The sequence below is a fragment of the Diorhabda carinulata genome, chromosome 3 (genome assembly GCF_026250575.1).
Source record: "Diorhabda carinulata isolate Delta chromosome 3, icDioCari1.1, whole genome shotgun sequence".
In the NCBI taxonomy this organism is placed as follows: Eukaryota; Metazoa; Arthropoda; class Insecta; order Coleoptera; family Chrysomelidae; genus Diorhabda; species Diorhabda carinulata.
In genome coordinates this window covers 1,593,371-1,607,063 of record NC_079462.1, presented here as the reverse complement: position 1 = coordinate 1,607,063, position 13,693 = coordinate 1,593,371, and the positions used below count along the sequence as shown (strand labels likewise).

General features: G+C 31.1%; 2 protein-coding genes across 3 annotated transcripts in view; one reads left to right on the top strand and one right to left on the bottom strand.

The window, feature by feature from the left end:
• Positions 1-13,693, top strand: part of LOC130891951 (histone acetyltransferase KAT2A) — a 61,716-nt gene that overhangs the window by 24,339 nt on the left and 23,684 nt on the right. The window lies entirely within an intron of this gene.
• The window catches only part of LOC130891952 (division abnormally delayed protein), a 55,711-nt gene that overhangs the window by 26,580 nt on the left and 15,438 nt on the right, over positions 1-13,693 (bottom strand). For both annotated transcript variants that reach the window (XM_057797074.1, XM_057797075.1), the window contains exon 2: positions 11,670-11,813. In XM_057797074.1, coding sequence (XP_057653057.1) covers positions 11,670-11,813 — 144 coding nt within the window. The remainder of the gene's footprint in view (positions 1-11,669; positions 11,814-13,693) is intronic.

Below are 13,693 nucleotides of genomic sequence, written 5' to 3'. Positions count from 1 at the left end.
CAGTAGTTCGAATGTATCTTCAGGCATCTATTCAATTCAAAATATCAGTTTTCTTCGATTATTTCCAGTCAGTAGTTCAAATATACCATCAAATACGCGTAAATGTGATAAAACTTCCAGTTAAATGTCACCAGAGTACATAATCAGATTCCCAGTAGTTCGAATGTATCTTCAGGCATCTATTCAATACAAAATATCAGTTTTCTTCGATTATTTCAAGGCAGTAGTTCAAATGTACCATCAAATACGCGTAAATGTGATAAAACTTCCAGTTAAATGTCTCCCGAGTACATAATCAGATTCCCAGTAGTTCGAATGTATCTTCAGGCATCTATTCAATTCAAAATATCAGTTTTCTTCGATTATTTCCAGTCAGTAGTTCAAATATACCATCAAATACGCGTAAATGTGATAAAACTTCCAGTTAAATGTCACCAGAGTACATAATCAGATTCCCAGTAGTTCGAATGTATCTTCAGGCATCTATTCAATACAAAATATCAGTTTTCTTCGATTATTTCAAGGCAGTAGTTCAAATGTACCATCAAATACGTGTAAATGTGATAAAACTTCCAGTTAAATGTCTCCCGAGTACATAATCAGATTCCCAGTAGTTCGAATGTATCTTCAGGCATCTATTCAATTCAAAATATCAGTTTTCTTCGATTATTTCCAGTCAGTAGTTCAAATATACCATCAAATACGCGTAAATGTGATAAAACTTCCAGTTAAATGTCACCAGAGTACATAATCAGATTCCCAGTAGTTCGAATGTATCTTCAGGCATCTATTCAATACAAAATATCAGTTTTCTTCGATTATTTCAAGGCAGTAGTTCAAATGTACCATCAAATACGCGTAAATGTGATAAAACTTCCAGTTAAATGTCTCCCGAGTACATAATCAGATTCCCAGTAGTTCGAATGTATCTTCAGGCATCTATTCAATTCAAAATATCAGTTTTCTTCGATTATTTCCAGTCAGTAGTTCAAATATACCATCAAATACGCGTAAATGTGATAAAACTTCCAGTTAAATGTCACCAGAGTACATAATCAGATTCCCAGTAGTTCGAATGTATCTTCAGGCATCTATTCAATACAAAATATCAGTTTTCTTCGATTATTTCAAGGCAGTAGTTCAAATGTACCATCAAATACGTGTAAATGTGATAAAACTTCCAGTTAAATGTCTCCCGAGTACATAATCAGATTCCCAGTAGTTCGAATGTATCTTCAGGCATCTATTCAATTCAAAATATCAGTTTTCTTCGATTATTTCCAGTTAGTAGTTCAAATATACCATCAAGTACGCGTAAATGTGATAAAACTTCCAGTTAAATGTCTCCCGAGTACATAATCAGATTCCCAGTAGTTCGAATGTATCTTCAGGCATCTATTCAATTCAAAATATCAGTTTTCTTCGATTATTTCCAGTTAGTAGTTCAAATATACCATCAAATACGCGTAAATGTGATAAAACTTCCAGTTAAATATCACCAGAGTACATAATCAGATTCCCAGTAGTTCGAATGTATCTTCAGGCATCTATTCAATTCAAAATATCAGTTTTCTTCGATTATTTCAAGGCAGTAGTTCAAATGTACCATCAAATACGCGTAAATGTGATAAAACTTCCAATTAAATGTCTCCCGAGTACATAATCAGATTCCCAGTAGTTCGAATGTATCTTCAGGCATCTATTCAATTCAAAATATCAGTTTTCTTCGATTATTTCCAGTTAGTAGTTCAAATATACCATCAAGTACGCGTAAATGTGATAAAACTTCCAGTTAAATGTCTCCCGAGTACATAATCAGATTCCCAGTAGTTCGAATGTATCTTCAGGCATCTATTCAATTCAAAATATCAGTTTTCTTCGATTATTTCCAGTTAGTAGTTCAAATATACCATCAAATACGCGTAAATGTGATAAAACTTCCAGTTAAATATCACCAGAGTACATAATCAGATTCCCAGTAGTTCGAATGTATCTTCAGGCATCTATTCAATTCAAAATATCAGTTTTCTTCGATTATTTCAAGGCAGTAGTTCAAATGTACCATCAAATACGCGTAAATGTGATAAAACTTCCAATTAAATGTCTCCCGAGTACATAATCAGATTCCCAGTAGTTCGAATGTATCTTCAGGCATCTATTCAATTCAAAATATCAGTTTTCTTCGATTATTTCCAGTTAGTAGTTCAAATATACCATCAAGTACGCGTAAATGTGATAAAACTTCCAGTTAAATGTCTCCCGAGTACATAATCAGATTCCCAGTAGTTCGAATGTATCTTCAGGCATCTATTCAATTCAAAATATCAGTTTTCTTCGATTATTTCCAGTTAGTAGTTCAAATATACCATCAAGTACGCGTAAATGTGATAAAACTTCCAGTTAAATGTCTCCCGAGTACATAATCAGATTCCCAGTAGTTCGAATGTATCTTCAGGCATCTATTCAATTCAAAATATCAGTTTTCTTCGATTATTTCCAGTTAGTAGTTCAAATATACCATCAAGTACGCGTAAATGTGATAAAACTTCCAGTTAAATGTCTCCCGAGTACATAATCAGATTCCCAGTAGTTCGAATGTATCTTCAGGCATCTATTCAATTCAAAATATCAGTTTTCTTCGATTATTTCCAGTTAGTAGTTCAAATATACCATCAAGTACGCGTAAATGTGATAAAACTTCCAGTTAAATGTCTCCCGAGTACATAATCAGATTCCCAGTAGTTCGAATGTATCTTCAGGCATCTATTCAATTCAAAATATCAGTTTTCTTCGATTATTTCCAGTTAGTAGTTCAAATATACCATCAAGTACGCGTAAATGTGATAAAACTTCCAGTTAAATGTCTCCCGAGTACATAATCAGATTCCCAGTAGTTCGAATGTATCTTCAGGCATCTATTCAATTCAAAATATCAGTTTTCTTCGATTATTTCCAGTTAGTAGTTCAAATATACCATCAAGTACGCGTAAATGTGATAAAACTTCCAGTTAAATGTCTCCCGAGTACATAATCAGATTCCCAGTAGTTCGAATGTATCTTCAGGCATCTATTCAATTCAAAATATCAGTTTTCTTCGATTATTTCCAGTTAGTAGTTCAAATATACCATCAAGTACGCGTAAATGTGATAAAACTTCCAGTTAAATGTCTCCCGAGTACATAATCAGATTCCCAGTAGTTCGAATGTATCTTCAGGCATCTATTCAATTCAAAATATCAGTTTTCTTCGATTATTTCCAGTTAGTAGTTCAAATATACCATCAAGTACGCGTAAATGTGATAAAACTTCCAGTTAAATGTCTCCCGAGTACATAATCAGATTCCCAGTAGTTCGAATGTATCTTCAGGCATCTATTCAATTCAAAATATCAGTTTTCTTCGATTATTTCCAGTTAGTAGTTCAAATGTACCATCAACATCTACGAAAACGAAAAGTTTGACTTATCCTATACGCACCACCAAAATTCCGGTAGTTCAAATGTACTTTTAGATATCGAATCAATCGACAAAAGGAAACAATGAAAATATCAAATTTACCGAGACATCCTCATCCGTATTTCCCTATTCCCCCGGCAATCAACTTCCCTTAAATGTTATTTCCCCTTTCCCCCGTACTTCCACAGTACACAAAAGGTACTCGAAAGTTATTTTCAGGAACCTTTTCACCCCTAAAGTGGGTATATAATATGAATGGAGGCTTAACCCCGATTCTAAAAACATCCGCTCCAAAAGAAAAGCTTTTATTACGAGTTCGGTCGATTGTCTTAAAAAAAACTCGCCAAAAAAATGATTTTCTTTCGGATTTGTTTCAGATATTAGTTGGAAAATGCGAAAAAAAAATATTAAAACAAAGTTTTTGGTGTTATATTTGAGACATCCTTTATATACAAACCGATAAAACGCGGGATCGTTTCAAAATAAACGAAAAAGTCTGTTTACGATTACCTAAATAAATCCCAGAAGAAAAATATCCATAATTTTAACGAAATGAAGATGTGAACGCACTTGATGTATATTTTCGAACCGACTCTGTACTATATATCCGTTTCCAGAACCACGTGTACGTCATAAGTTGAAAATTTGTATCATATTCATACAACCTATAACAGACTTTCATACAACGCCCCGTATATTGGTCAGTTTTATGATTGCAGAATGCGAATTGTTTATTTTGCTGTTTAATTCCCCAGTTAAATTTAGATCGAATTGAAATACTGCTTTCAACAAGCACCGATTATTTTAACGACTGAAAAAAGAAGAAGAAAAAATATTTTAAAAGTCATTGTCTTCGTCGGTATGTCGAGTCAATTGGCACAACGACAATTTTAAATAAAAAAACCCTAATTGGTTTGTAAATATTACATATGGTATTTAGTAACTGGTATTATCCACCTCTAATAACAATTTGCAGTAAATCGAGGTTTTTCTAGACTTCAATTAAAGGCGACTGAAAGTCTATAGTATTTTAATTTTAAAACGTGTTTAAATGTAATTTTCCTTATGTTTAATGTATTAGAATACAAAGTGATTTAGCACGAACATAATGGTTACAACTTCCCAAACTGGATGTAATTTCCTTCTTAGCAACATACTAAATGCGACTAGTCACAGTTTCCCAGCCCGCTACTTTATCTCGTATCTACCCCTCAAGATTTGTTAATGTGGTAGGCGCGTTCGTTATTTATGGTAAGCGGTTAACGCCAGTTGGATTGATTAAACGATAATTACATACCTAAATAACCAACTAATTAATTTTATTACACACTGTATACAGTTTGATATATCTTTTTATAACAAATATTTTACGTCATTCATACATGTTAGTCCGTCTCTGGAATAATGGGAGGTTATTTCCGCGCGAAATTACAATCTAATAAAGTATAACCTACAATTATCAACGAAAAACAAAAGAACACTCTGTATTATATTTTCAACATTTTCTATTCACTGATAATATCGAGCGGCATTCAATTATCACGCTATAAATACTAATTCCGTTATTTTTATATGGCAAATATTTTCTCCGACATTTTGTTTTCGTATTTATCAAGTTTCCCGTCTGGTATGTAGATGGCGGTACACACTGAATTTAATTATGCGGATTTTGTTCCTGATATACTTTTATAATACAACTACATCATTATTCATTTCCAAAATCATTTAATCTACAATGGAATTGTCAACAAGACATTTTTTAACCTTGAGATTGTAGTCGGCATAAAAATAAATGAATCATCCATATCGGTATGATTATTAAGAACACGTTCGATGTGTCTGTGCTCACCATCAACAATCCCGATAATTTTATGCTGAAATAAGATGTTGCTATTGAGTAAAATATCAGAAGCATTGTAATTTATGGTTTATTATCGCATATTTACATTAAAAATCACGAATTTATAATAATAAAAACAAAATTTGACGTGTATTGTTTATAATATATTATTTACGCCATCTAGTGACGCATCAAGTACTAATAAAGATTTTTCGCGATGCGTATTAGATATGTTAATAAATCATTATAATTAGTTGTTACGTCATTGTGTCTTATAAAAACGTATCAAAAATGTGACTAAACAGGTAAATCGACTAATTTATAAAAAATACTCAACGATGACTCATCAACCATAACGATCGATTTCGTGGACCTCGGAACGTGATTTTATTACTAATATCCACGTGATATTATATTGAAAGGATGTTTTGTTTTAACCCATGTACAGGGATATATAGAGGTGAGTTCATCTTTCAAAATAAACAGGATGTTTAGTCGAAATACCGGATACGAAGATATAATTCCTGTAAACAATGTTATCCCGATGGAAACTGAACTTTTTGCACACAAAAACAAAAGCTATTTTCTACGGTATAATTGGATATTTTCATTGTGTTTATAACAGATTTAGAATTAATTACGAATACGTGTACAATATACTTACAGTTAAGCTGGCAACATTGGATTCATTCAACGAATTATTTTCATGGTTATTTATTAATGTAAAGTGTTATTTTGTAACTGTTACTTCAGAAAGTTTTCTAACTTTAAGTTGGCACACTTTGTTATTAAAATTATCCAGTGGCGTACATTAACATACAGGGTAAGTTGTTAATAATAATTTTTTAATGAGTGAAGTAAAGTTTTTTCTAATCACAATATACAGGAGGATATTTTTGTATTGAGAAATTTATACAAATATTTACGTAATTATTAAAAATTTTCTATTTACCTCTTATATCCCGTGGAAAAATGTAAACCCTAACAACCCTTATCCAGTTTTCCTCAATAGAAATTTATTTTCTAAAATCTCCAAATATTGTGGAAACATATTTTCAACAGGAAAACTCTGAGGCGTAAATCTTAACTTTTCCCCTTTCTATTTTTACGTAATCGCTTCGTTGGGATAAGAATGTCAGTGGAAAATTTTCCACGATTTTCTTAAAGAACTTTTCAGCGCCATTAGAAATTCAATCAGTCAATTAAATTAGATATAACGCAGGTAAGCTAACAAGGAAACAAAATTAAAATGTTTACATTGCCTCTATAGAAAAAAAATGTGATACGCCTATATATACAGAGTGTACAATTATTATTGATTAAATCCGCCCACTAAACGTACGATTCCAAATTTTAGTTTTAGCCAATCTGTAATACCTCATTATTATTGCTTTCATTCAGATAATTTTCACATTTCTTAATATTATATCATGAAAATATATTTTGATTTTTTTCTATCCACCTACGAAAATAAATAGAAACAATTTCAAAATAAAAAACTTCTCTGCCCGCCCTGTATTAATTTGATTCAACTAACGATTGGTTTATACCAAATCTATTGATGACGTCATCATTTTAAGGTTATTAACCTCGTATCACGGATTATGAAATTATCGAAAATTTTTTTGATGGACGTACTGTATATTTATAAAAATATTTGATGTAGTAAAGCGGGTGTAAGTAGCTAATAAATTTTTTTAACCTGAATCACAAGTTTCTCGAATAAATATCAAGGTATTTTCTTCTATTTTTATACGTACAGGTGTCAAAACAAAATTTCTCTTTCCACAACATACAGAAGTTGAGATTCGGAATTTATAGCATCAACAGAAGTATTTTGTATATAAATAACAAATTGTTTTGTCACTTATTTTTAAATTAAATAAATCCGAATAAATTTATAGATAACTAAACTTAGAATTATACTTCCGAAGCTACAGCACTTTACATAAATTACGTGGAACAATTCTATTATCTCTCTCTATTGTTATACACACACAATTGGTTATCTCTTTTCTTGTGATCTGCCGATCGTTTTCCATTCCGACGTTGCCAAGTAGTAACGATTGAAGTAATTATTACGAAATATAATTAAATCATAATGAATTTTCATATTAATAGTTCGTACCTAATAGCAATTATTAATATGTAATTTGATCTTTTTTTTACATAACCTCAACTCTCAATACCAAAAGAATATCTTGTAAAAAAAAACAAAATATAACCGGTAGTTATTTTTTTTTAATGTGAAATATTTGTTAGTCTTGCAAGATAAAACAACATTGAGAAACTTGACAAACAACACCAGCAAATAGATAAATGCTGCAGAACAAACAATTTTTAGATAAGAAGAAGAAAAAAGATTTGTGAAATATCGCGGGAACAAAGGCTTAACAATATATTATAAACAATGAAAGAACTGTTTGACTTCTTCACATGTTTACAATATTGCATACAATTAGTATTTTATACAGGATGTCCCTGTAAAAATGATACGAAATTTGTAATTGTTGTTTCAATATTGTATATTTGAAAACTTTTACTTGCACTGGCAACGTTGTTAAACAAAGTTTCTATATGATCGCGAATATTTTACTTTCTCGTTCCCACCTCTAGTTCGTAACTGTCTGTCGGCCATTGTTACACCAGAAACAGAGTTGCCACATCACTCATAATGTTTTATATTAATAGTATTAATCTGTTTTGTTTTTCGTAAAAATTTTATTCAAAATTGGAATAATGGTAGTTTTTTTTTGTTTATCATCATGTGATTAAAAAATACGGACAAACTGTATAAGCGTGCAATATAATTTCATTCATAAAAATATTTTACTAGTCTAGACCTACTGGAAATATATGACCGAAATCGAGTCGCCTTAGGAGAAATCGGTATCGAATTTATGTACCTACACTAGCCTGAAGTTTGCCAGAATGTTTTGGCATCCGAACACATTCGCTGAAATGTCGTCGACCCGAAACCAGACATTTTTTAAACGTTTTTTTGATGGTCTTATCGAATGTCAAAACGACCGACGTCCAATCTCGTTATCGAACGAAACTGTCACTCGGATCTGTTTTTCACTTTTCGTACTACCGGTCGGCATGGATGTGAAAGAGAAACTCGCTAAAATCCAGTGGCGGCGCGTTTAAAATAAATACGTTATGACGTCATATCCTGTCAGACAATTTTCCATCGTGTTTTTCGATGGGCCCACTTCAATGTAATAGGCCACCCTGTATTTTCATTCTATACGTTAAAAAGAAATATCTAAAATCCAGTGGCGGCGTATTCGTAGTAAATATAGAAGAAAAAATTTAAAAATCCAGCGGCGGCGTATTTGTAATAAATATGGAAGAAAAAATCATTTAAAAATCCAGTGGCGGCGTATTTATAATAAATATAGAAGAGAAAATCATTTAAAAATCCAGAGGCGGCGTATTTTTAATAAATATAGAAGGAAAAAATTATTTAAAAATCCAGTGGCGGCGTATTTTCACCGCATATATGATTTTGACGATTTAATTCAATCAAACGCCTTCCTATTCGTCATACCCTACTTAGTATTAGATAATTTGAACGACCTTGTTAGTAAATTGAGTAGTGATGGTGATGAAATGCTTTTATTCGCTATTAAGTTAACTTTTTAGGTCACAGGGACGTAAGCAGATTGATTCAAATGTTTTTCTAACCATTTTAATTAATAATTAGTTCCCACTTTGTCTACTAGATGGCGTATCACGTGAATTAATAGTGATAAGTGAGTTTAGACATAACCTATATTCAAATTTATATTACTAGTTTGACAGATGTCAAATTTCGAACTAGCAACGTCAAATTATTTACTAATTTTTCACAATTCATGATTACAGATCCATCTAGGAATTTAAAATGAAATTAATTTACTCTGATGACTGGCGTCATTTACGTAAACCGTCTATAAAAATAGAAATTTTATTTTTTATGTTTTACGTCTTTATATTAGAAAATTATTAGTTTCAAAAAAAATTCCACAGTGAAAAACAATAAAATTGCAATAAATTCAAAATTGTTTATTAAAACTTAACAATTTATAGAAATGATCAATATTTATAAATATTGAGTTTATTTAAACGATTCCGTATGGTAATTAGTTTACGTTAGAATCAATTAAATAATTTTTCCTCGTATCACTATATAATTTATTATATAAATACAAATAAAAACTTCGTTCCACATTAAAACTTTTCCACGACACAAATAAACAATATTTTCCCGCTCGTTCAAAATCCTTCTCTCTCTTTCCATTTCGTTATAGCCCATATATAGTTTCTCTCTCACTCTACCCCTGCCAAATAACATCAAATACTCGACATTGTTGCCAATACTTTTATCGTAGAACGGTATTTACCTTCTACAACGTTTTTAAATTCATCTGCGAATTGAATGGTAGGTAATTTGATATACGTTGAGGGATATTTCAAAATGAAACCCAACAATTCGACTTCAATTATGCAGAAATATAACGCGGAGAATAAATGTTTAGGAAACAGGACCGTACTGGCTTATTTATCGGTAGAAACATATGAAAATCGAATTGAATCCATTTGGGACTATCAAATTAGACAGGAAAAAAAGAATTATAACAAAAGTGGCCCAGAAAAACGAGAGGAAATTATTTTCAGAATTTAAGGTCCGCCATTAGAGGGCGTATTCGAAAAAATGGAATAAAAATGCAAAATTTGCTCAATTCACTCAATTAAGTACCACTATATATACGATAATCGGATTATTCAACAAATTCTACACATTTTTTGTTCCACAAATTTTTGTCTATCTCTGCAAACAACACGTGGGGGAGAGTGGGAACCTGTTATGAAAAAAATACCTGTAAGTCCGGTTCTGCTTGACCGATTTTTATAAACTTGATGTTGTTTGATAGAACTTTTGTCCAGCAATACGAAATATATAAATTATAAGCAATTTAATTAGAAACGTTAATGCTAGAGGGCGTTGTTTCATATATTTTAAATATTTTAAAATTTCTTGAAAAATTTAAATAGAATCATAGAAATTAGAGTAGGTTTTTTCAAAATAAATCAAATTAACATTGAAATGGTGAAAACCGCAAATCGATATCTTTTTTCTCTCCCGAGATATATTAATAAATATGTAAATGGCGAGAATTTTTCTTCAAAAAACGCCCTCTAGCATTCACGTTACTAATTAAATTGCTTTGAAAATATATATTATGTATTGTTGAACAAAAAACGTTTCAAATAAAATTAAGTTTATAAAAATCAGCCAAGCAGAACCGGACTTATATGTATTTTATCAAAACAAAGTTCCCGCTCTCCCCCACATCTTATTTCAAGAGATAGACTAAAACTTTTCCAACAAAAAATGCGTAGAATTTGTTGAATAATTCGATTATCGTATATAAAGTGCCACTTAATTACGTAAATTTTGTATTCTCAAACTTTTTGGCCGTTCATTTCCCACCCGGTATAGTCGAAAATAATTTACGAGAAAATTCAATATGCATGTCCAACATTGTTTGAATAATTACATTTACATTACTTATGTATAACCTTAAATATTTAGAAATAAATAATTTACGTATTCAGTTAAAATGTAACGGTTAGAATATGAAATTTCCATCTCTAGAATTCATAGAAATAGATATTTCACAACTCGAGCGAATTTCGACAATTTATAATCGTCTAATCTGTACTAAACTACATCGGGATTGAATAAAATCATCTTTATACATAAGGAAATTAATGAGATCTTAAAACGGCGCTTTTATCTCACAAAGTTTAGTATAATTTTCGTTCTTAGGCATATTTTAGCGAACGGATGTGTCTAACTACACAATAAATTTTGTATACATACGTAGATATTAGAGATGGAACAATGCGGGAGATAATAAAAAAAGTTATACGGGTGTACATACAACGTTGCCAGATTTTGTGGATAATTTAGAGATATTTTTTAGGTATAATTTAATTTATTCAACATAACACCCACGACGTAATTTTTTATCAAGTATATAAATATAAAGAATGTCCCTAATTGAACAGATACGCCCTCTATCGTGATAAATCTGATAAAAACTTGATTTTTTCGTATAAAAGAGAAATTTTATTTATGCTAATAAAACTAGAAGAAGAATATTATCATTCGATCTAACGCTTGTATAAGTTACTCATAATTTAACATAATGACCATTAATACACCCACAATCTCAGTGATCTTGGCCTTTCCGACCTCGCGTCCACGTGTTATACACAGGTGAAAGTTTTTTTTTTCTTTTATTCACAATTAAAATTAAAATACCTTCAAACCTTCTAAAATTAACGTTAATTGGATAATTTGATAAAAAAAATTTACTCACTTTGTAAAGTTGTAGCCGTAGACGTAAGCAGTCCTTGTAACGACCTTGAATTGTGTCGTAAAAGATCGGCAAAGTCCTTCTGTCCCTGCTTCCTCAATAATGTCTCCGTTTTATCATCACAGCATTGACCGCCACATTTGGTACCTGTTATTCAAAAATTTCAAATTGTATTCTAAATCTAATGTTCGAAAAAAAAATTGCAAAAACATTACACAAGAACAATAAAATGTCTGACAACAATGTAAATACGACTATTAGTACACCGTCACAAAATGAAATGAAGGCGTTTTTTAACGGTTGCAAATTATGGTTCCATTACGATTGACGTCACTCATAATTTATATATCCATCCTTTTTTATTGCGCATAGAAACATATACTTACAATAAGTAGTAACATACGTTCTTATGGAACAGTTATTATAATTCATAAAGTTAAAAAGAGATAGAGAAATATAATTTAATAAAATTCTATTCATATATTATACATCAGACGTGCTGTGGATTTAAAATGTATCTATTTCCACGGAATTGTAGTTCTAATTCATTTTAGTTTATCGAATATAATAAAAAAATACCGAAATTTGTTATTTTCGGTAAACAAAACTTTGTTAATGTACCGTTGGCGAAAGTTGAAGTTGAAATTGCTTTTGTTCTTTTGTTTTATGTAATCAAATTCGGAAAAATAGGTACGGTTTTCCCGGGAGTATTTACTTTCGACCATGTTACCAACGAAATTGTTCGGAAAACTCAATTTAGGAAACGAAAGAAAAATGAATGTCGTACTGTTCACCTGTTTGAAATTTTTTCATCGGATATACAGTGGGGAACAGAATTTTCAATAACCGGAATCGAGATGTCACAATAAAACTAATCACCCGAAAGGAACAGTCCATTTTCGAGGGGAAATGACGTCACTTACGTCTCAGTACAACTAATCCCTCGAAAGGAACAGTCCATTTTCGATTTTAAGGGGAAGTAACGTCACTCTAATATTTTTATTACTAGACAAAATAAATACGGAAATAAAAAAGTTTATATTCTATTTTCTATTCATATTTCTAAATTGAGACAATCTGTATACGTTAGAACTGTACATAGTTCAATAACGAATCTAATTTCAATCTCCTATAGTTTGATGGATATTCTTGAATGAATGGCTGATGATGACAAGTTGCGGGTACTTAATTTTCAGTTAGACGTACCTAAATCGCGATCTAACCAGGAAAGATCCCATTAAATGTTGACATGGCTCATTATGAATTACAAATGCGACGAAGCCGTCGCCGCCATACCGAGATGCGATATGCAGATAACTTCATACCTGTTATTATTAGAGATGGCCTACTAGATCCGACTGACTTTTCCAAGCGAATTTACGAAGTCGTTTATCGAAATTTTAGTATTATATATGAACAAATACTAATTTTATATGTTTTACATATACTATACATTCGTTTTTTATTTTCTCGTTATGTAGGTCGATGGACAATAACAATAATGTAAGAATACACAGACAAACAATAATAAAACGGTCACAAATGATACTAGCAACGTTGCCAGATTTAAAAAATTCACGATATAAATCTATGATGAAATAAAAATGATATATTAATAACCGGTATGTTTAACTGTAGAAAATTTTTATGGATATGACAACACGGTTGGATATCGAACCACCCACGCGCATTCCGAACTTTTATTGGTACTGTTGAAGCTTTGTTCGGTGGATGTACAGTCATACCACCGCAAATCGGATACAATAAGAACACCTGAAGGAGGCGATATTAATGAAAAGAAGACGAAAATGAATTAAAGTTGATGGTTTTCTAATTAATATTGTGGTTTATTAAAATTTCTTATTTGTTCGTAATTATTTAAGGTCTGTGGGTGGTTTTAAGTAAAAAAGATGGTTTTTAATGACTAATCAACAATTTTTTCACAATTTTTACAATTATTTACAGTCGTGAAACGCGAATAATCATCCCACATGTTAAAACAAAATATACAGGGTCAATAAAAACAA